Source organism: Triturus cristatus, chromosome 12, assembly GCF_964204655.1.
Source record: "Triturus cristatus chromosome 12, aTriCri1.1, whole genome shotgun sequence".
Classification (NCBI taxonomy): domain Eukaryota; kingdom Metazoa; phylum Chordata; class Amphibia; order Caudata; family Salamandridae; genus Triturus; species Triturus cristatus.
Genome location: NC_140595.1, coordinates 385,405,406 through 385,430,142, shown reverse-complemented (window position 1 = coordinate 385,430,142; position 24,737 = coordinate 385,405,406). Strand labels below are relative to the sequence as shown.

General features: G+C 41.2%; 1 protein-coding gene across 1 annotated transcript in view; it reads right to left on the bottom strand.

Moving 5' to 3' along the window:
• Nucleotides 1–2,979: 2,979 nt before the first annotated feature.
• Nucleotides 2,980–24,737, bottom strand: part of CLEC3A (C-type lectin domain family 3 member A) — a 53,431-nt gene continuing 31,673 nt past the window's right edge. Inside the window, exon 3 of the mRNA XM_085637935.1 lies at nt 2,980–5,507. Coding sequence (XP_085494061.1) covers nt 5,116–5,507 — 392 coding nt within the window. The 3' untranslated portion in view covers nt 2,980–5,115. The remainder of the gene's footprint in view (nt 5,508–24,737) is intronic.

The window sequence follows — 24,737 nt, the reverse complement described above, 5'->3', positions numbered from 1 at the left end:
CATTGCGAGGGGTCGCGTATGCTCGCGACCGCTCGCGATGAGAAACTACCAGTTCGCGTTGAGAAAGCTGCAGCTCGAGTAAAAATCTACTCGAGCAGCAGAAAACTACAGCTCGCACTGTGCAAGATGCCATTTTCAATGATTGCACAGTGCCGGTTGCTTGTCCACACTGTGCAATCATTGAAAACAACATCTTGCACAGTGCGAACATGTTACTTCGTAGTTCGCGAAGTGCTACGCGTAGCTCGCGTAGTGCGAACTTCACTTTGCGTAGCTTCGCGAAGTGCTACTTCGCGAACTACGCCCACCCTTAGACCACAGCCATTGCTTTGCGGAGTCAGCTTCTGATTGCCCCAAAGAAGGAGAGGGGGGAGTAGAGTGAACCCTCATTTCTCAATGTCAACAAGATCCTCAGAATTAACAATTTCCTCAAAATCAAGGACAGAGCAGTGTGACCGGTAAAAACCATGAAAGAGAAGTGTGGCCAAGGAACCATGAGAAAATGAGGGTAAGTGTATCCAAAGAACGCATTCCACAGACTGTCACTGAAGAAACTGAACCAAGTGAACAGAGTAACAGCGAGGAACAACTGCAGTAGTCAGAAGATCAAAGAGAACAAGGATTCATATGCAAAGATACTCAGCTCCTGAGTAGATGTATTTTGCTAAAGGTGAACTAGATTGGGTCTTTTATGAATTGAGTGGTTCATGGACAGCGACTGCAGAACCATAGTGAAAAAGGCTTCCACAGTTAAGATTGCTTGAATATTGATTTTTCTGATCAGTGTCACTACAAGTGAACTGAACCTATGAATGGAAATTTCTAACTCAAGCCGCTCCACACGTGAGGTATATGGCATACTCGCTGCAACCCAAAACAGAAGAGATTCAATGTATCTGAAACGGTTATAAGGCTGAAATTTACTCCGTAACTGAAGAGATCCAAAACTGGAAATGTACTCACCCATTACAAACTACCAACAGGAGACTGACCACTTTAGACTAAGAAAGATACGTGGATTGAATTAAACTACCATAATAATAGTGGCACGAAAATACAACCGACTTTAAGGATTACTTCAGGATATATAGCCCTGAGGAAGTTGTGGGACAGTTCCTATTGACTGACGAAACACGTGTTGGCTTTTGTGGCTATAGTGATCACAATTAAACAAAGGATCACAAAGAAATAAAAAGAAAAGGTTAACCAATGACTTTCAAATTATGTTTATGTTTTATATGTGAGCATGTGCCGGGTGGTCTCTTGTACATGTCTTTGCAAGCTATTGATATTGAATTGATAGCCGTCATGAAAATGGTTTGCAGAATAGGCTGGCTTTAGATATTTTACTCACAAAAGAGGGCTGTCTGTACGATGCTGAAAGTTCAACAGTAATGTACCTACATCTTCAACAAGAGTAAGGCGATTAAGAAATATGTGAGGAATATCACGGGGGTGTTGAAGGAATTGAACAAGGTGGAAAAGGTTGGTGCATGGGAAGTGACTCGGAGGAAGGGATTTTCTGCTATAGGTACTTGGATTAGTTGCACTGGTGGTGGACTTCTAGTTGATATACAGATGCCCATCTGGATTACTGGTGTTTGTGTGATTTGCTTAGTTGCTAGAGTGAAAGAATTTGGAATTATGTAAATGAAGAAAACATTAACAGAGTAACGATCCTGGCAGAAAGGGGGAAAAACAGAGTTGAAGGATGAACAGTGTGAGATTTATGATGAGTGGAGGGAAATAGAGAACGCTAAGCATAAACAGCAATGGATTAAACAGTACTTATTCAGTCATGGGTTGTTTAAATGTCTTGTGTGATGGCTGTTCTAGCCATCAGAGGGCCGACTGAGACAGTGTAGCTTTATACATTATTATTTAGACTAGCAATATATTAATTCATGTGTTATTATGTGGCCGTACACTTGTAGAGGAGCTACATTTTGTATAACTAAATTTATGATCACTAGTTTATAGTGATTAACTAGATGTTAACTAAATGTATTTTCTTAAATTGGCCTGGTTGTGGGTAGGCCTCAGCTCTTCAAAAGTCGTTCACTGATATCCTGATGTTGATTTCAAAATGTGCTTTCACATTTTACATTTCGTTATAGGAGCAAGATAACAATTTGTTTAACGACTACACTAAAAACTGTATGTATAGAAAACTGCACTGTATCAACACTGGGCCCAACTCTACCTGAGGCCCTATTAATTTATTTTTATGATATTTGACTGTATCAGAATCTGATATAGTTTCATTGGCAGATTCTTCATTTAATGGAGAGTGTAAGTGTTGAATGTGTCACTGTGCAGATTACTATCGCTAAACACTAAAGGACCGTTTCATAAAGGTATTTATGAGTATGTGCAGTACTTCACATATTCTAAATATCTCAGTGAAGTTGCCTTATAAACCTTCAAAATGGGAATAAAATGATAATATTCATGCTCAGTGAGCACAAGAAATACCTGTACACTCTTTGCACTTTTACTAAATAGGGAATATTTTGTGGCTGATTCACAAAGGCATTTCTGAATGTGTAATACATTACCCCTGTAAAACTATTTCAAATACTCCTAAATGCCTGTGTACCATATATGCTTACTGTGAATCTGGTTCATAGTATACACAAAAAATGAAAGCCATAATTTCTATTGACTTCAAAATGAAACTTTAGAAAATTCCACATTTTGTTTTCGTACAGAGACCCAATCCATCTCATATATTGTCAGGGTTCGAAAAAATATCCCTGTGTAATAATAATCCTTCCACAGAATTCAACAATTTTAATTTACCTCCGGATGTGTATGATTTTATCCTAACTTTTTAATAAATGTATAAATTGGTTAAGTATTTGCACATCAGTCACCATCAACCATTTGATTTACATTCATGTGAACATACATTCTTAGGAACCATTTTGTTCATTGATGGAGAGCTATGAACACACTTGTTTCAGTAAATAAGTATTATGTTGAATAGTATTTATTTTAGTCGGACCCATCGTTTTGATATCAATGGCTTGAGGGCATACAACACCAGTATTAATGATTGATTAGGATGGTAAAAAGAGGGTCTTGAAAATATAAATTTGTTGACATTTAAAAAAAGAGGAGATCTTAATTAGCCAGGTTTCATAAATGATGGAGCTAACCATATAAACAACTGTATTTTTCTTACTAGCCACCAAATTTCAATGTTTGGCTTGATTCCAGTTTCTAAGCAGAGTGCTGCCTGCTGCAGATCCTTATGTATCATAACTAGGACTCCCAGTTTTATAGTTTTATAGTATTTCTTTTTAAACATTCCCATCTATATTCATTCATAATTTCTTTTGATCATATTATTGGTATTTTTCCATGTTTTTTGTTTGCCCTGAGACATAATAAAGTTGCAACTAGTATATTTTCATATGTACTCATTGCATAAATGCACCCTCACACGTGGACGCTTGTTGGAATATAACACTATAAGCAGTCATGTATAACATAACAGTACCCCTATATGTAAATAGAGTCTTAGCACAAACACGTGCATATCTGCAGATATTTAAGGAAATCTAATACAAATTATTGAATTCTTTCTTCAGTTGTCCTGCAGAAGTGTGGGTATCTGTGTGTCATTCATGACTAGCAGCATGATCAGTGGCTCAAATGATGACTTCTAATCTGGGCATTTCTGTTTTTAAAATAAATAAAGACCAGAAACACATTGTTTTCCATATCTATTTATGTGTGAGAATCATTAAAACTGAGAACTAGAAGCCCTTGTCATAATAAAATGTCCAAAATTGTAGCCCTTGGGTCATTTTATAGAAAGTGCCCTGAGGATGCAAGGGGGCTTTGCATCTGCTTTTTGCTCACCTGGGCCACGTCTGTAATATAGATCATGTAGGCTGTAAATGTGCATTGATACAATTTCACGGATGTGTTTCCTTGTGTGCAAGATGGTGTGGTACCATTCAAATGAGGGAATCCTTTGCCTTTGTGTCATATTACAGACGTGAGTGCAGAGGCAAAGATTCTGGCAGGAGGCGCACTGACTGTGCAGCATATATAGGTGGGGCATTGGCACCTCACACTCAAGAGTACTCTAGGCATCCCCATGCAAGCCAGGGCAGTCACTCACTCCCCTGCCTGCAGTAGGATCTTACCTAGCTTGGAAATGCAGGCCAGGTTGCTGTCTACACAGTGAAAGATGGACGAAAGGCTTCAAACAGCCAGTCTATTTTTTACTTTGCACTGTTTGCAGTGCCAGCACTGGTTCGCACCTACACTAGAAACCAAACATTGGCGGTGATATGACACTATCCCAGTCTGGTCCTGCTGCACAGACTTAAGATTTGCCACAGTGCACTGTGAGGCAGTGCATCATATCCAAAAGTCCGCCATGTAGGGGTATATTTATCGAGATTTTGCATCACCCTTGCGCCATGCAAAGGGGTCCAATGGTGACGCAAAATCGATTTGAGATTTATCAAGCCATGCGTTACTCTGCAGCAGGGAGGGGTTCCATGGGTGGAGGGTGGGTGTTCCCACACAACCACCTGTGGATTTTGGCATACTCCCAAATTTATCATTAATCGTAGACCTAGAAATGGTTCCAAATGCCACACCTCCCCAGGTGAGGTGTAACAAGGAGAATTATCTTTATTTCTTCACATTTTTTCCTCTTTCTATTTGTGTTGCATTCTGCAACACACATACAAAGAGGAGAAAATGCCTCTCAGGATTGTTTTTGTGAAAGAAGGCGTTCCTTCCTGCACAAAAACAATGCTGCTTCCAATGAGGCACCCTTGCAACATGATGCATGGCTGTCAGTGTTGGCGCTAGGCAGCCAAAAGTGCGCCAGCACTGGGAAAGGACAGGAAGGTGCCGTATAATGTGAACATCGGCACATTCCTGCCCTTTCCCTCCCATGCAGTGGAGGGCAGCAAAGTGGCTTGCTGCATAGCACTGCGTGAAAGATTGATAAATATGCCCCCTAGTATTCAAATTGTGTTTTGCATTTGGGCATAATAAGGGTGCAGCAAACAAAGGATAGGCTTATCACATCCACGTCCCTAAAGATCTTTCACAAGTCCCAATTTCAGCATGCAAGTGCACTACTTAGGGAATGATAAATTCACAAATATATTTTTTTAAGTTGCGGCAGACTTCATCCTGCCACTTGCCCTGGGCAGACAGATTAAGCATAGCACAATTTTCACGTTTGCCTCCATTGGGCTGGGCTCGATTCCAGTTGAAGTAATTGATGGCGATCCCATTGACGTCCACAAATTTCCCTTCCGTGACCATATCGGTGATTCCCAGCCAGAACTCGTTTTCTCCTGGAAGGCTTTTCTTCCCATAGTCGCGCACAGCATTGTTTTCATCAATGTTCCTGGGAGTTGCCAGCGTTCCTCCCTTCGCAATGCAGTCTTCATTAGCTTCGTGGAAGTGCTTCGCCTCATCAAACGACAGGTAGCACCTTTTGTGGATCTTGGTGCCTCTCAGGCAGACTGTAATGGCACAAAACAAACGTTGACACATTAATAAACAGAAACAGCAATACAAAGTTACTACTATGGTTCGGTATTTTAGTGTCCAAAATACAGTTTTTTCCTTGAGTGTTTGAATGTCGTTTGTTAGCCAGAAAAAAAATATTTTTGGTATTTTTTTTTTTAAACACCATGCAGTCTTACAAAGAGAAAGACTATCTGATCCCACAACTAGATGTCATCATGTATAGTAGTTTAGAGCAGGTAAAACATTTTTTTCCAGAGGGACTACTTATCAAAGAAATGTACCCCACGCGCAAAATGTGCTTTGTTCATGCACATTATTCTACACACACTCATCAGCCCCCCTGCGAAATATGTGATTAAAGGATACCAGGGGGATTGGCAGAGTTAGAACTCATTGCATTTCTTATTCACGACGGGACGCGATAAAATCTTGAACATACCACACTTTCCACTCCGCTACAGCTTTCTTGAACTACATCAGTACTCCAGCAGTGGGAGGTGCTTTCCAGTAAATGGACAAAAATGTCCCCTGCTTGCCAGCGGCATAGCTAGACCTTTGGCCGCCCATGGCAGTCCCTCCATTTGCCACCCTGCAGCCGCATGTAAGAGCGGGTGAGGGGTGCTGGCGATTCATGCGTGTGCTGCCCCGCAATTAAGAGCGGGGGTAGCGTGACCCCCAAAACTCATACTGCCAGGGCAGACCGCCCCCACACCCCCCACTGCTGCCTGCACTGTAGATCCAGTACTCCACCGCCCATGAAGAACATTAAAGATGAGTTCAGAAATACATTCCTATCCCAAACTCATTTATTGATGTAATGCATCTGTTTAAGGATGGTACATGCCAATTTACTCACCTCAGAGGCATGGGTGCAGAGCAATGCAGTACAGTGCTTAAACTGTGGTGATGGATGCAAGTGGTCTGTACCAGCACATATTTTTGGGGCCCATGGCCTATTTTTCATGCTTAAACTTAGAGTCAGAGCAACAGGTAGAAATGAAAACAAGCATTTGCAATGCAATCGGTCTCGCCTTTGGGACCTTATATGTATTTAGCTATGCAGCACATTAGCCTGGGTGCTGAAACATCTACTGTTCTTTAACATGGAGGGAATATAAGCACCAAACTGCGTGACATGCCAGGTATGGGAACACATGGAGAGAAATATTGCCTTTTAGCGGGAAATGGTATAGCCCAAAGCTCTTTTTTTAATATAAAAAGTAGGGCCTTTGGTGGTCATATCACTGAAAATACAAGGTTTGAAAAAAATATTATTGTCTGCAGGTGCTCGTGGAAGACAATTTCTATGGACTGGAATCTGGAGAATGCTAAAGTGATTCTAGCATTTTACGGACCTCTGCTGGTCTTTTTCTATCAAACAGTTAAATAGAGGCAGTTTACCAGAAAAAAAGTCCCTAAGCGGAAGCAGACAAGTCATAGGGCTGATCTCCAGAGCCCACAAAGTACATACACATATAAGTATATATAATAAAGTATATACAAGAGGTCGCGAATGCTCAACCTAAAAATGGGAGAGAGGAAGAGGAAGTGAAAGCTAGCAAGTGGGATATTAAAAGACAAGAAGTGTGTGGTGGTCGAAAAAATAAGCATAAGCTGAAATCTATACAGTCTTAGTATTCAATAAACCAGGACCGCAGCAGCACCTGCAGCAGGATACAAAAAAACACAGACTTTGCTCTCCTGGGCTTACTGTTTATACAAACACTGGTGCAGGGGAGCCAACCAGTAGTGGTAAAAGGGAGGCATCAACTACTGGTCATAAATGAACTGCCAGACTGAAACTCGGAGCGAAAAATCTGCACTGAAGGAATAACCCTTCCTCTGGACATGGTCCATTTTGTAAAACAGCGCCTGTAGACACGTCCTTGAGTTACCTTGCATCAGGGCGGTGTTTCATGTGCGGAGCATGTGAGTTCCAGTGCGTCAACCCATGTATTTGATGCAAGTGTGTGTGCCAAAATGGCGCGTCTACCAGAGGCTGGTGTAATGAGGAGAAATATCTCTTGTTCTAATTTCTTCACATGAATTGTATGTGTGCTGCATTCTGCAAGACGAATACGCCTCTAGGAATAGTTTTTGTGCAGAAGGGTATCCATTCCTGCACAAATACTATTCTGACCACAACACAGGCCCCCTTGTGTTGTGGTGCAGGGGTGCCTGCTTTGGCGCTAGGCAGAAAGTAGCGTGTCAGTGCTATGAGACAGCAGAACTCTGCCACATCTTAGTACTAATATGACACATTTCTGCATTCTCCCTTTCATGGAATACAGCACAGCAACTTCCCTTGCAGCATTGCATTGTGTCAAAGGTTAAAGAATCTGCCACTAAAGGATTTGCCCAGAATCACAGGATGTCGAGCCAACGCCATGACTCGAACCTGATTCCCCTGTTCGAAAATAGGCAACTCTGGCGTCTCCCTGTGTTCCAAAAGCTATCATTGAGGTCGCTGAAGTCACTATGACATAGGTTAAAGGTAGTTGCATTGTACAAATTCCCATAATTAAAAAAATGTATATATATTATAACATGCACAGTGCAAGTCAGTTTTATTGATTGGTAAACTAGAGATGTTTTAACAAAAATCATGACATATAGCATTGCGTTTGTTTCAGAACATGCTAGCCAAGATAGATAATGTAGTGTTAAGAATAAAATTGACATGTTCTATCCTACCCGTCAGACAGACTTGGTGCACTTTACCTTGAGACACTGGGAAGCTAGGCAGAAGAAGGCAGCCATCTCCGACAGCCCAACAAGGAACTGGAACACTCCCGCTCCTCTTCCTACACGACTACTGGTGCTGCTACATTCAACAAGCATTGAAAAGGCATGACGTTTCTCCCATGCTCTCATACTCATGATACATGAAGAGAACAGCCTCAACAGAACATGAGGCGGTATAAAGGAGGAGAAAAGCAACTGAAAAATGGCACATGCCCATTTTGAGACAACCTGGTCCAGCCACAACTTTGTGTATCTAAAAATAACCAATGTAAACTGTTCAATGGAGCTGCACAGAAAAACGCAACTGTTTTCTGCATGTCACTGACTTAGACCTTTGACCTGTGCTTGACATACCCTCTCTGAAAGCTGGGAAACAGGTAACAAAGATGAACACACTGAGGAAGATTCGTAAGCGGATCGTTAGGGTTTCCTTAAACTCGTTCTCAGCCCAGCATCAGACGGATACGAGAAAGAACACCGGTGTGCTGTATTTTGAGAAGGAAAGCGTACTAGTTTCATTAAACTAATTTCTCAGCCAGTGTGACATGTCATGTTACCTTTCCAAAATGTCAATAAATGTCTGGAGTAGCCTTTGCAACAAAACAGAAAGAAGGCTGTCCTCTCTGCCCCGGAAGGAACACCCACCGGCAGAGGCGTAGCTAGAGCTTGTGGCGCCCGGGGCTATCCCTCAGATTGCCGCCCCTGGGGGGGTGGGTTTGCTGGGGGAAAAGGATGGCAAGCACTTGAAAGAGGACAGAGAGACATGTAGTATCGCCGCTAATAGTTACCTCGATCATGCAAGTTACATGCAGATACATGACACGGTCCAAGGCTACACAGTTGAATACACCGGTGACTGGCAGTGACTGGCAGTACAAAAGAGAACACACAGACTGCATGATCTATCTGGGGACTCAGAAAAACCCCATGTGACATCCATCAGAGAGCTGTGTGAACAATTACCTGGTAATCCCCTCAGTACAATGCAAACATGCACATACATGACACTGTTCAGGGATCCATCATCTACAGCTGACATTAAATGACCATTCATCATGGTTCCCCCATTAAAGCAGTGCACTTTGTGATCTGCATGGTACATGTTCTTTGCAGCAGGCACATTAACCCTCTGTGCTACCTTTCCAGGAGTCAACCCTTCCACTAGACAAAACTCGGATCTCTCTCTAGGAAGAACATTAATCACCGAAGTTATCATGACATTTTTATTGTTTCTGAAAATTGCTGGAGGCCAGGAAGGAGGCAGCAAGTTTTTTTAAAACCATAATATACTTACAAACACTACGTACCCACCCGAAATAGGAACCCAGTGCGGTCACACGATTCGCACCGCCCTAACCTGCTCAAGGTTCATGTGACCTCAGTGACAGAGTCACAGTGGCTGGATCACTGTTGCTCTTGGGTGTGCTGTTTCGTAGGCCTGCCCGCAAGACTGGAGATGAACTTCAGTATGGATTGTGGTGGACAGGCCTTCAAGGTTAACTCACAATTGACACCACTAGGGTACACCTGCTTGTGCTAAGACATCAAGCCTTCTAAGGTCTAGTGGGGCCTTGTAAGGTCTAGCATGGGAATATGCTCCCTCAGTAGAGTGGTCTGGTGGACTGGTCATGAAGGCTGAACCCAGTTCCCCAGTTCCAAATTCGACAGCTCTGGCCATAGTGCCACATCCTCTCCCCCACTGAACACCATACTGCCCCACTGAGAGAAACTCTCACTGCCTTCAGCTACAACCTAATTGTGCCCGCTATAAACACTTGGATGTGGCTCAATTCAAATTATGCACTTGATAAGAGTAATATGCTGCCTAAAAAAAAAAGTTAAAGCAAACACTCATAGGGAATGCAAGATTAAGTAAAGCATGTGAAATGTAAGCAGAAACAACATGGTTACCTTAACGATCTCTCACTCACTATTCAGAAATCAGCGAGTGGTTTTACCTGAAAAGTTAAGGACATGACTACAGGGCCCTGAAGGGAACCGTTTCAATGTCCATTGCTTATATCCTTAATAAACGTAAGCAGTATGGTTTAAAAAGACCACATCCATAAATAGAGCCATGGTACGCATTTTGTTTTCCAGTCCACCCATCAACCAGGTATTGCAGTACCTCCAGGAATGGTGCACTTCCCCACCTGGGGACAACAATGCTGTACAAAGAAAGACGAGAAAACAAAAGTAGCGCTTCACTGCAAAGTCTGTAAAGTGAGGCTGATGTGTTTGGATGTGAATAAAACCAATCTGGCCACTTTGCAACCACTCTGTCTTGCTGTATTTAGTTATGTATTTGTTTTTAATATTAAAAACCTTCTATTTCTCTCCATCCCGCTGCACTTTGGAATAGAAAAATGTCAGAAAAAGGGCATTTCCCGCAAGAGTGTTTTTCTTTTTTGGATCCATTTCACAGGGAAGCAACTAAATGAAAGAAGGAAAGAGGTTGTGAACCGTTTCTTCAAGTTACGGTTTTCAGTAAGTGAGGAGCAAGACAGAAAGAGAGGGAATAATAAGAAGAGAGGGGGGGACAGCTGCCAGCACAAAAAAGAAGAGGACATTGCCCGAGTCCTATTCCTTCTCTGACCGTCCACGAAAGCATGCCGAGCCTTATCTGAATGCCTTTGTCCGCCCCCAAAATAGTGCTGCCTGGGGCGGACCGCCCCCACCGCCCCCCCTAGCTACGCCACTGCCCACCGGCCGATGATTAGTAGGTGGTGGCAGTTTGCTTCAAAAGGGACACAACAATGCAGGGCAAGCATCACAGGAGTGAGGAGGATGTGGCGCAGCAGCCACAGCTGCTGATTCGAGAGCTGAGAATCCAAGTTCAAGTCTCAGTGGCGCAATATCCTGCAATTCAGTGCGAATGATTTCATCTTTCCAAGAGATAAAGCGCACGATCTAAATCTGCTAACTTAATTTAAAGTATCACCCAAGCAAAAAGAGGCAAAACTTTACGAAAAAATAGTTCCAGCAAGGTGGATGTTAACAGAATTTTTGCTACGGGAAACTGATAAGAGAAGCAGATGAGGAACACGCATTGGTAAATGCAGGAAAATATGCAAAGCCAAGAAACAGAGGGGGCGGCATGTAAGTCCCTTTTAAGTTTATATTAAAAACAATAGATTTCACAAGCACAGTGCTGCACAGGCAAAACCTAAAAAGATAACTCAAAACACTCCTCTTCCAGAGACACTTTAGTTATTATGTTCCAAGCCATATCTCCTTTTCTCATTGGTTTGCTTTGATTGTATGGAAAGATTGCCCCTTGCAGGAACATAGCACAACCCCCGCAGCCCCTGCTGAGCTGGGGGCCCCTAGCCCTTCAGGGCCCTCCCCCTCCTTTCAGAGGTCCGCCAATCAGCAAAAGGCCAATTAATATCTGTGAGATGTGGGAAACTCAGGGTCCCCTCTTCACATTCTGCAGGGGTGGCCATCATTTTGAGCAACACAACTGTCTTCTTGTTTCTAATTCTGATTTTCTTTTGTTACAAACTGTAATACTTTTGTAGTAAAGTTTAATACCCTTGGCCCATGCTTGTGCAAAAAAAACACGCAATAGTAAATAAAATATATAAACCTCTGGTGGAGGAAGAATGAATTGCCCATACAAGTAAAAAATATGACTATTTTTCCAGATGATGGATACACCAAATGTCACTTCAAATGCGTTGATAAAATACTTCAACCATTTCTGCGCTGTCTAATTCTATAATATGGTAAATGGTTTCAGTTATTGTACAGAAGTGCTACACTAGGATCTGTTTTGAAAATATTCAGTAATGTGTTTCACGGGGAGCATGGCTTACATGTTTTAAATCCTGTGTGATCCTTGTTGACTTGACAACAATGCAAACAAAATTACCCCATATCAAGTTTTATCTTATACTTGGAAGAAAGTATGTCACTGCTCTCCCTTGTGTAATTAGCAGCAGCGTCCCAGAAATGTCTCTTATTTTGCATTACAAAATACTGATAAAGCAGAACATTTGCAATAAAATTAATCAATAATGATGGTAATTAGTCTTAGGTTCCAAAACGAAAATGCATTTAAAGATGTCAGGTAGAAAATGGTGCAGAATGCACTAAGCTGACATTCCTACTGCTAGGCCTCAGCTAGGCCTTTTTCTTTTACTATATTACAGATGCTTACAGGAAAATGGTGAACTTTGCACAAGAGTATTCAATAGCTTGACCTTAAAAGTGACTCGTTTAGATACTGTTATAAGTGTAGAATGTAGAATGTGCTGAGTTTATAAAAATGTATTACTTTCTTCAGTGACATATTCTCGATAAACTTGAATTGAACTTCCTTTTTTGTTATGGGTCCATATAGTATTAAATAGATCATTTGTTTTTAACAATAAACCTATGCTTATAAGAGGTTGACTTCCATTGCTTAACAGGAGATCTGCAAATAAATACTTCTGTATTTAGCATAGTTCATTGTTCCTCAGTGAAACATTTAATGAATGATAGACTGAACACTGCAATGTCCTTCCCTGGGAACCAAGGCTAGCTTGTCCCAGTTGTATAAATGCTAACATGGTAGGACAAATTTCTGATACTGGATCGTGAGCTTCACATGTTTGCTGTGGGAAAGGAAGACGAAGGCCGCTTACATATGGAGGATTCCTTCTCATTAGAGGAGAACTTTTTCGGAGCTACAACATTGTAATAACATGTTTGTATGCCGTTTATATTAGTGCGTGGTTCTAGCTAGCTAGCACCCGTTTGCTCTTACTCATTCCTTTTGCGCCGCTCTTTCCCACTGGCTGTGAGCTACTGCTGACGGTGACTGCTGTTGCCTGACACTTTGCAGGTGACAATTTCTTCACTTTGCTCTGACAGGTACAAGGACTGCTGTGTCTGTTTCTCTAATTTGCCTAATTGAGATTTACATGTGCAGTTGCTAAAGTGACTGCATACTGATGCTGTTGGAGAGATGAGACTCGGCTGAGTTTCAAGAACTGCTCTTTCTGGGGAGTTCAACTTACTTTAGACTTCAATTTGGCTCTTTTCAAAGAACTCTTTATGGGTTCTAATAGGTTAGGTTCCTTTTAGATAGAATAGGTACTAATTACTTTTATGGAGCACACTGATGTATTGCTATATTGATGACTTTAACCATATTTTGTCTATGAAATCAGTAACCAGATTTATTTGATTTTCTAATTGAATAAAAAGACAAATAAAGAATTTACTAATCTCTGAATGAAAATAAAATGTTCAAACTTTCCGAAACCTCATATCATTGACTGAACTTAAATGTAATTTATGCCAATAATTGATTTGATTTGAGCTGGTTTCCATTCATATATGGTGGCAAAGATCTGTTGCCCATGAGAAGAAGAAAATACAGAGGGGAGATGCAGTCCATTCTTGTAAGAAAAAGGTTGAACTTGTACTGGAGATTACATTTAGACTCTTGCCACGCTATCAATCCCAGATTGTTCAACTAAAGGCAATGCAATCCCTTAAGCCAATTGATAATGCCACGTAGAGCCACCTGAAGTGGCGCTGAGTGGCTTAGTAAATCTGGAGTAACACAAGGCAGTGCATGTCACTGCCTTGTGATACTCTGCAAGGGGAAGGCTTTTCATGAGTGTAGCATGTGTGTTCCCATGTACCCACCCATGGTTTTTGGCCCATTCCCAGATTTTTTAAGACTAGTAAACCTAGGAATGCATCAAAATGCCATGCCTCGTCAGGTGAGGCGTAGTGAGGAGAAATATGTTTATTTCTCCTTGTTATTTTCTCTTTTTACATGTGCTGCATTCTGCAGCACACACTGAAAGAAGAAAATGCCTCTAAGGATTGATTTTTCCTGCACATAAACAATCCTGCCTGTAACACAGGCACCCTTGCACCATGGCGTAAGGTTGCCTCCATTGGTGCTTGGCTGCCGAAAGTGCACCAGCGCAGGAAGTAGCAGGACTGCTTCATATCTTAGTATTTATGCGGCATTTCTGCTCTCGTCATTTGATTCAGTGCAGCACAACCCAGCACGTTACCTTGCTGAGTTGAGTTGCACCAAATGATGATAAAACTGCCCCAAAGTGTTTGAGTGGAGGTCCCTGCACTATCATGGTCAATCCTATGGAATATGTTACCTATGCTTGTCTGCCTTGAGGGAAACGTCTAGTAGTACAGTCAAAGCTTAGAGACCCACCTCCATTAGACCAATGCTCTGGGTAAATCATCTTTCATGTGTTGCTCCCATTGTATACCTTTAGCCCCTGGTTCAATTGTATTGAATCAATCAATGGACCAAACTAATGTGATATGAATGAGTAAATACAACAAACGCTAGCACAAACACATAGCCCTTCCTTGCCCACTGTGATGAATCAATGTCAAAAATTTAATACATTGCATTATCTAAAAGAAGATAATGAAACAAGTATTTAAACATACATATTTATAAGAAATATTGTGATAGGACTACATCAAGACATCAAGATAGAGTCAGGGATATTAAGACAGAAAGATATTAGGAAAATAATTGTTTGTCACACTATGAACATCTATAATATCGACCTGCACATATGTTGTCTCCACAGTATAGACAACCAACATACTGTCTGATTTACTGTTCTTAACTCCACATCTATTTACCTTGTCAATAGGTTGGTAGTCAATATTCTAGACTCAATATAAGTGTGAATAGATATTATAACTTCAACATTATGGCAGAACACTAAAACAGTTTTTAAAGAGATCGCCCCAAGCAATTGACTTCATTGCTAATGTTGCACTGTTAAGCCTTACAATACGCTTACCAACATTTCCCCTGAGCAAATTGCTCATTTTTAAGATCATGAGAAAAAACTTGTATTCCAAAATGATGCACAGTTAGTGGGGTGCCTTCTGTAATATGGATTTAGTGAGTACAGAGTTTGCATCCATGTAATATCAAGTGGGTTCTCATTAATTCACGTAGGCGCTTCTGTGCACACACTCTTTATTATTGTAGACTGTATGGTAAAAAATATCCTAAAAACCTCCATGCACCTCATAATGAGTGCCTAGGTTAAGGGGCTGTTAATTTCAAATGGTAACAATACTGCCAGTCCTGTTAACTCTGGGAGTGCAGAAATAACAGGGCTTCAAATGTTGGTAAACATCTGAGAAGAGAGGATAACGGGAGAATCAGTAATTCTGGGTCCAAATTCCCCGGTAACTCATCATTTTCCTGCAGACTTTCAAATGGATTTTGCAGCTACAGCTGTATCTCTGAGTGAAAGTAAGGAGATCCTTACAATTGGTGAGGATCTCATAATTCCAATGGGTCCATTAAACAATGTAACTGGCCCAATTAAAGCAAAAGGAATCTAGTAATGAGGTCCTAATTGCGCACCAAATAGAAGGTAATGCCATCCGTACCCCTCTCAGAATATTCTGTATGTACGTGTCAACCCCACCGTGAATGTGTGCAACCACAGATTGTCACTCACTTCAGGGGAACCTTACCCTCATTTGCAAAAAAGGCTAGGGGGTGAATCTACTCAAGTAATGACAGTGTAGCAGAGCCCTTTCTGTTTGTATCTGCACACAGGCACGCTGCACATTTGATGGGGCCCTTAATGTGCTCATGTGAATGAGTGCAGTCTTTCACTGCACCCACCCTTCTGTGCACCATCAGGATACCCGTCAATATCAAGGACTTCACATGTTCAGAAACATGGAGTAGCAAATTTCCTGTCTTGTTTTGTACCTCGGAAGAACTATTGTCTGTACATTTAGCAGCAGGTTCACTTCCTTTGCGAAACCTGACCACAGAGGCGGGCAAAATGTTTGCCTCCTCTGATGGCAGGGTCACAAAGGAAGGGCCAAGAGTAGCAGGGAGCAAGATAGAGGTTGCATCTGCGACCTTTGACCACCCCAAATGACAATGAACCTATGCCACAAAGTTTGCATGCAGCTCTTTGATGATAGGTCATTGGTCACAGTGCTATATTAGGATTGTAATTTATGAACTACAAGTAACCGATTCCACTAGAGCTCAGTGCCAGGTGTATCAGCACCGATCGCACCGCCCTATAGCTGGTCCTGCCCGTGTTTTTCCATGTGGTGTGAATATATGAATGAAAATGTTATTAGAAAAGCGAGCTATATCCACACAGTTATAAGCGCTACATTTCCCAGCAAGTCTACCATTAAAAGATAGAAGGTTTCACCTTGAGTTTGGTGCGGTCTTTATTAAATATTTGACTCGTGATGCATGAACACTTACCTGAAAGCAGCTTCAGTATAAGGTCTCTTATTTGCTATAAAACAACAGATGGCAAATGATAATAGCTTTGTAGTAGCCTCACTGCCCAACCCTTCAGTCCTACCTTGACCACCAAGGCCCAGTTTCATTTTTAGGTCGAGCCTGGGCAGCGCATGCGCTGCTCTGCGAGGCATGCTGTATTAAAGTATGGACTTAAAGTCCCACCCACTCTCCGCCCATAGTTGTCATTGGCTTGTGTCATTGTCCTTCGTAAATACTGGCTTCTGATTTGTTAATAGGCTTGTTAGTCCCTCCTTAGTCCCACATTGTATTCATTTGTAACCTCCCATGAGGACTGGCCCTTTTACTTCGGTTGTTACATGGTATGTCTTATTTAGTCTGTAAGCACTATTTTCTTTAATGAGTTTCACCTACTGCAGGCATGACATGCTTTCCTGCAACGCGCTTTCAATTTCAAAACAGCCCGGACAATGGCAGCCGCTTCTTTGAAATGCAGTAGGTCTCACATTTAAAAGAGTTTGAGCTATTGGCATTGTAAATGACAATGTCTTTTATTTATGTGTTGATTATCAAAACAGATAAATTAAAGGCATTGTCATTTACAATGCCAATAGCTTAAATTCTCGCAAATGCGAGACCTATTGCATTGAAAATGCTTGTTTTATTTAGCTCTGGATCCTGTAATCTCCACAAAAGGCAGTCAGTGCTGATAATGCAATAAGCATGGGTTTATGTTTACAGAGAGCCTGTGTTGAACTTTAATGTATGTTGTGTATAGTTTTGTATGACTGTGTATGGGAGGTGTAGAAGTGCCATTACAATGACCTTATTTAGGGCGTGGATGTGTCCAAGCTACATAATACAGGTCGACAATAACTTATTCTTTCACCTTATTATGTCTAGAGAGATCACTGCTTTGTTCTACTTCAAATAGTGTCACACATCAAGGGCTTGAAATGTCACACAAATACTCATACCAAAACAATGATAATGTCACACTTAAGCAAACTGAAAACTTTGCAGCTACGCATATGCGTAGTAGTAAGAGATTTGGTTTTGTAAATTGGGCGCACAGCCCAGATAGGCGTTGGGGTGCACCCAGTATGGTTGCGCACAAGCAGGAATTATGTTGTGCCCAAGTTGCTAATGTGGGACCGCATATCCACCGACCTGAGTTTTTTTAGTTATTCTTTACATATGCCATGTTGTAATGTTTAAAAATGGTTTCTTTTGACTCTGAAGGCTATTTACGATGTGTCCCACTCAAAGTGTCATCAAAAGCTATCTTTATGCTTTCATTGCCTTGCATAGTGCTCCTTATACTTAGCTTGGAGGTCCTCCAGTGAGGTGAACTGTGTGTCTCCACTGTGAGGTGGGCTGTCACAGTCTCTGGGAAGTAGGTGGTGTGATGGACCTCGGCCAGATACTGACTAGAACTGAGGGCATATTCATGCTCACCTTCACTGGGAGCCAAAGTAAAGGAACCCGTGCACGAGGGACCCGGATGTGAAGAAAACACACGCAGGGCACACGAGTTTGGATACAAGATTTTCATTCTCCCACTGTGAAAATATAGCTCATTTGTATGTTGAGATTTCTTTAATTAACGTGTTATTTTATTTCCATTTCATCCGTCGGAAGTCTCAAAAGCAATAAGCAATATCTTTAGTATTTCAATCGAGTTTATTTTCCACGCAGCAAAAATAAGATAATATAAGTTTGGATTTGCATCATGAATAAAATAAACAGGACAAATTGGATGATAGCGTATTCAGGACATGGGAAAATTCCATATTCGACTTTTCGTGATGATGGTCGTGAATCTCTAGCATTTCTGGGCGGAAGGGAACAAGTTAAACCATATTTTGTTGCTAGTTTATTGAGCTACTTGTTTTATCAGAGACACATGCCCATGTTTTTGTAACCACCCATGGGAAAATGCAGTGAAGCTGAGAGACAATTCTTCATGAGGTGGTAGTTATTTAAGTGTCTCAATTAAAAATATAGATATTTCTTTACAAATAGTTAGTTTTAGATTTGACTTTTAATATATAAATAAACGTTCACAGATCTTCTTGCAAGGCCGTTTCGATTTATTGTTTTCATAGGCGATTGCCTATGTTGCTGCCCTCTGGGGTCTAGCGTCACAGGATCCACCAACACAAATCTCTGCAGTGTCTGTCTGGTAGTATGGAGTGGCGCGCTCGTAACAAGCATTGGCAAAGGCAGAATGTCGTGTCTTTAAAATGTGACTTTAAAGATACTGGTTTTTTTTACAATGCTTGTTAGTAACAAGCAATGAAAAACATTTTTAAAAAACATGACCTGGGGCCATTACATCTTGGTGCACAGGCAGCAATCTTGGAATGTTCTGTCTTTATAAGAAAAACCCATTCCAAGATGGCCGTTTGTGCATCAAGGCATGAACAGAAAGAGGCAGCTACTTTAAACTTTCCAAAAGAAAAAGCATTCCAAGACGGTCAGAGTATGCTCATGTGTCGTGGCATCACAGCGCATGCATCCAGTTCATAACACATTGGCAGGCATTTTTTGGTAGCCTTAATCTACTGTTAGAAGATTTGCAAGGGCAATTTTCAAATGGCAAATGAAATGGCAGAAAAGTAAGCATGGGAGCGCAGAAATAAAGACAGCCTGGAATCATTGTGAAGCTGTTGGACTCTTCTTTGCATATGTCAATGAGCAGGTCTCTTTGGGGAGCCCATCGATGCTCTGGCTATTTCAGATACTGGGATTTCGCCATGCATTCTTCTGTGTGGTATCCAGTTTGGGCTTCAGCTTGGTTCTCGGCTCAACAAAGGTGTGCTGGTCTGAGTTGTTCTGCTGTAAAGACGAGGACGAATAGCCTGGAGCAATTTAGAGGAGTGGATGGTCTGAGCACATTGGACTGCACATGGTGCTGGCTCGTGCGGGGACCGTGTATGCTGCACACGGTGACAAAGTTGCTGAGATACTGGTAGCACAAAGGCATCATGTGGTTGGCGTCATCACATTTCTTACACTCTACTAGATCGCGCAGACATTTTAGATTGAACAAGGATTGCAAGCCCAATCGCCTGCAAAATCACACATCGCAACACGCCTGCAACGTGGTGGCTACATTGCTTTTTCAGTCCCTTGGAGCTCAGCGTGCACTTTTGGTGATGGGCACACCTTGTGATTACTTAAATGTTCAATACTGAGGTTTATTCATGGATAATAGTCATTTATCGTCATCATCTAGCCGTGTTCTGCTTACATTGCTGCAAGAATTCTGAAAAGATACTGGTATCATTTTCTGCAGTGGTACTTTGTTATCTGTGAACAACCTGCATTTATCTGCATCTTCTGTTATTTGCTTACATCGCTGCACTATTCCTGGGAACTTACTGGTATTGTTGTAATTTATTATTAATTCTCAATGGCATCTAATAAGTAATTGATTCAAATTCCATCTTTTCTACAAAAACTTGGTAAGCCTACCTTGAGGTGGAGAAGTTGGTTGCGTTGTTTTGAAAACTATGTGGTAGCTGTGGATGCCACCAAATTTGTTCCTGTGCAGAAAGTGTCTTTACCTTTCAGTTATTTGGGCCAGGAAGGACAACACATTTTTACCAACCTTTCCAAAATGGATTCCCCGCCTGATCAGTTTGGGTGCTGGGATGAATATATCAAATCTGTGGCTAGACTTACCAAGAAATTCTTGGAAGAACTGAGTGTGTTGTGAGAGGGATTCAACTTCTTTGAGAGGAAACAAGTGGCAGATAAAAGTTTCGAAGAGTTTGTGTCAATTCAGGATTGTCTTTTTAGTTGCAGAGATCCTACTCTGTTGTAAGTAGTGGATATCACTAAAGTAATAGCTCATTAATTTCAAGCACACCTATTTCTTAAGAACGTTCTGTACAGCTAAATACATCTATAAATGGTTTACCAGATGTTGAAACTGTGGGGGTTGCTCTTGTAAAAGATAGGAAATTGGGCTTTACACTAGGGGAAAATCATCCTGCTTGCTACCGGTGTGGATCCAAAGCATACTTAGGAAATAATGATAGTTGTCCAACCATTGGCAAATGCTGTAACAAGTGTAGAAAGTTAGGTCACTTTCAGAGTGGTTGCAGGAGTGGAACAAAACAAATCGGAGTGAACAGTGTTAGTCTGGGTGTAGAGGAATTGGTGGATGGTCTTTCAAAAGTGGTTCTCACAGTTGAGTTGGAACCTGATAGTACACTAAAAGTGAAAGGGCCATTGTATGATGTGTTGGTGGATGATGTTTCACTCAACATGATGGCTGATTCTGGTGCTTTTATCACGATTTTGATGGATACAGTTTTTTTTCACCTATGGGGGACAAATTTGTTGTTGAAAGTACTTGATGTTAATTCCAAAGCATTCAAGGAACAAGACATTGGTATGCTGGGGTATTCTGTTGACTTATTTTCATGTCTCCACAAGAAAGTTACTACCAAAATCTACATGGCGAGGAAAGGAATTAATATAGTAGGTTGGCAGGACTTGGCAAAGCTGGGTCTGATTCTGGTACGGGGTTCAGATACACTGGTTGTGGCAGCACCAATGCCTATTTCATTAATTGAGAATAGTACTGAAGAAGGGGTTCATGTAATTCTCAAAAAATATCCATAGGTTTTGCAGGACAATATTTATGTCATCAAAAGGGTTCAACACAGCACCAGGATTAAATAAGGTGTAGAACTTGTGACACACAAGGTAAGACCAGTTCCCTTGAGTGTGAGAGAGGATCTCAAGGTGTTGTTACAAAATTTGGTCACTTAAGGAATCATTCCGGAGACCAACTCAGCAGAATGAGTTAATCTCATTGTAATTGTGAGGAAAAAAACTAGGCGAGATACTTTTATGTGCGGATTTGCACACACTGAATAAGAACACATTCGAAGATTGTCATCCATTACCAAAAATTGATGAGTTACTAGCCACTTTGGCTCAGGCAACATTTGTTACACTTCTTGACTTGAGATCAGTGTAACACCAAATTCCTCTTGACACCAAGTCACAAGAATGAACTCCTTTTATTACGCCTTTTGGTGCTTTAAAATTTCTGAGAATGTCACTTGGTTTAGCCTCGGCTGCCAGCGTGTTCCTGAAATTGATTTTGGTTGGTATTGATGGTGGACAAGCCTTCCAAGATGACGTTTTCATTTTTTCAGAGAGCATTCTGGACTACAATTACATTTTAGAGAAAGTTTTGTCTGTCTTTAAAGAGGTTACCATTATAATAAGATCTGTTAAGTGTAAATTATTGACTAGAGAGGTTGATTACCTTAGTCACAGAATTACTTCTGAGGGTATAAAACTAACATTTTCACATGTCCATGCTATCAAGGATGCATCCCCACCCAAAACAAGGATGCTTTTCGGAAATTTCTTGGGTTGAATGAATATTATTCCCGCTTTATTGATGGGTATGCTTTTATTGCCCAACCATTAAGATGCCTCCTCAAGATGGGGCAAAATTTGTCTGGAACAATGAGGTGAATGAAGGATTTGCAAAGGTGAAAGAATGAATTTTTTGGCACCTGCATTGACACCATTTATATCTGGGAAGAAATATTTCCTAACAGTTGATGTTATCAAATTGGGCTGGGTGCTGTTGTGTCCTAGTGGATGAATGACAAAGAAATTACTGTGGCTTTCGCTTCAAGTTGTTGAGATTGCCAGAAACAAATTACAGTATAATTGAAAGGGAGATGTTAGCTTGTACGTGGGCGGTGGAGAAATTCAAAACCTTTTTGTGAGGTGTGAAGTTTGATATTTTCACAGATCATAAACCTCTGGTGTACATGCTGAATGGAAACGGAACAGGCAAAGCATCAGCTCGCCTTGTAAGGTTACTATCATGTCTCCAAAAATACACCTTTGATATCAGGAATGTTCCAGGTTACAAGAATGTAAGAGCTGATTGTTTGTCAAGAATGCCCTTGGACATGGATAAAAGGTCGGATGTGCACAAGGATGTGGAATGTGTTGTTGCAATGGTGAGGATCTATTGGAAAGGGAGTGATTTGGTTACACCATGGGATTGGTTGGATGCCGTACAGTGTAAAGAAATTCTCCAGAAAGTGTTGCATTTTATAAAGGTTGGCTGGCCTAAGGAAAGGAATTAGGAAGTTGGTTTGAAACCATCTGCTCAGGTTTCCCAGGAATTGTGAGTTGTTGGTGAAGTGCTAATGCAAAATGATAGGTGTATTCCCCCAACATCTATATGTGAGACATTTATCAAAGTAGTTCATGAGGGTAATCTAGGTGTTAATTGCACTTTTAAGAATTGTATTGGTGGCCATCCATGGATGCACAACTTATTAAATAGATTGATTTCTGTACAATATTTTTGCTTTCGGATGAGCATTGGAAAACACATGAAACTCATTTGCATAAGTTTCCCATGCCTGATAATGTTTGGGTAAAACTTGCTTTGGATTTTGCAGGATCTTTAGATTTTTTGCCTTCCCAACACATTTCTGAAGAAAGTTTTTCAAATTGAAGGGCACTCAAGGAATTAGTCACTGACAACAGTACAGAAAGCATTAGAAACACTAGGCCACTTTATTAATAGAATAATTACATCAATAAACGTTAAAAAACAACATTTTCATACAGAAATCTTATTAGTGTAACTCATTTATATGTATGCATCTTACATTTGAAAGCACGCTTTGAAGGTGCTTTTACTACACTTTTTTTTTGCTGTGTCTAATTGTGCAAAGTGCATTTTAAGCTTTTTAGTGTCGTGCATTATGATTTTTAAAATCGTGCTACATCATACGTATTATATGTAATACAATCCAAATGAGGTATGTAAGAAATAGACAGTGGTTGTGAATGCTGGGCATAATACTATGTGAGAGCTCCTTCCTGCCATGGGAATGCTTGCTTGGGACCTGGCCAGTTCTGGTAAAATTCATCTGACCCGGGGGGAGGTCTTTCTCGAACCTTCAAATGTGCTTAAAGCCGAGAGTTGCAGACTCAGAAACTGGGAGTTTTGGAATCTGAGCGAGGGTGGACGCGTCTATCTCGGAGTGTGGGACCCTGGTTGCTAAGCTCTGAACCCCGGCTGTGAATTCCCCCGGCCAGAAGTGGGCTAAGATGTAGATGCAGTGTGTTTGCACCAGGTGATGAATTGAGTTTTGGTTATTGCCATTGTGATGTGAGCCAGTGGCTGTGATCATTTGATGTGTGAGTGAGTGTGTGTTTTCTTTGTGATGTGTGAGTGAGTCAAGGTGCACCTCCAAAGTACTCATTTGATGTATATATAGCTTTCTGATCTCTTGCAGGATGTCCAGTATATTTGCTTGAGTCTTATCTCATATTATTTTCTGCTTGTTTATTCATGAGTATTATTCATGCATTTAACTGCTGTATTTACCAAGTGTGTTATTATTGCTTACATATATCTCTTTGTATATTTGAACCTTCTGCATTTGGCATCTGGGAAAGCTTTCTGTTAGGGAGCATTGTTAAATAAAACCCCAAGCCAAAAAGAGAGAGTCCTTGCATTTTGTAAGCTAAAACCCTTTTCTAAAGGTGCTGTTTGTTTTGTGTTAAAGTTTTTACTTCACCTCGTTTGTGTTGAGCCATCGTGTGAGAGCTGTATTATCTGATAGGCGCAAGCAAGACATTTAAAAATTACATTTGTTACAGTGGCTCAATCAGTGTTGCAGGCCCAGTAGCAGCATTTGATTTATAGGCCCTGGGCACACACAGTGCACTGTACTAGGGACTGACTAGTAAATCAAATATACCAATCATGGAATCACCAATCCATAACAATAATTTACACAGGGAGCACTTGCACTTTGGCACTGAACAGCAGTGGCAAAGTGCCCAAAGCATCTAGACCAGCAAAACGAAGTCCAACACACAGAAAAAACACAGGAGGCAAAGGCAAAAATACAGTGGAAACCCATGCCAATGATGCCAGGTCTAACACTTGTCCCCTCCAGCTGAAATGTGCGGAGAACTACGCACCCTCCTGAACAAACCATCATCATTGACATGCTCTGTACCAGGGAGGTGTTCCACTGTGAAGTCCATCCCCTGTAGGGAAATGGACCACCTCAACAACTTTGGGTTCTCACCCCTCATCTGCATCAACCATCTGAGGGGCCTGTGGTCGGTCTGAACCCAGAAGAGAGTCTCAAACAAGTAGGCATCAGCTTCTTCAGTGCCCAGACCACAGCAAAAGCCTCACCCTCAATCGCAC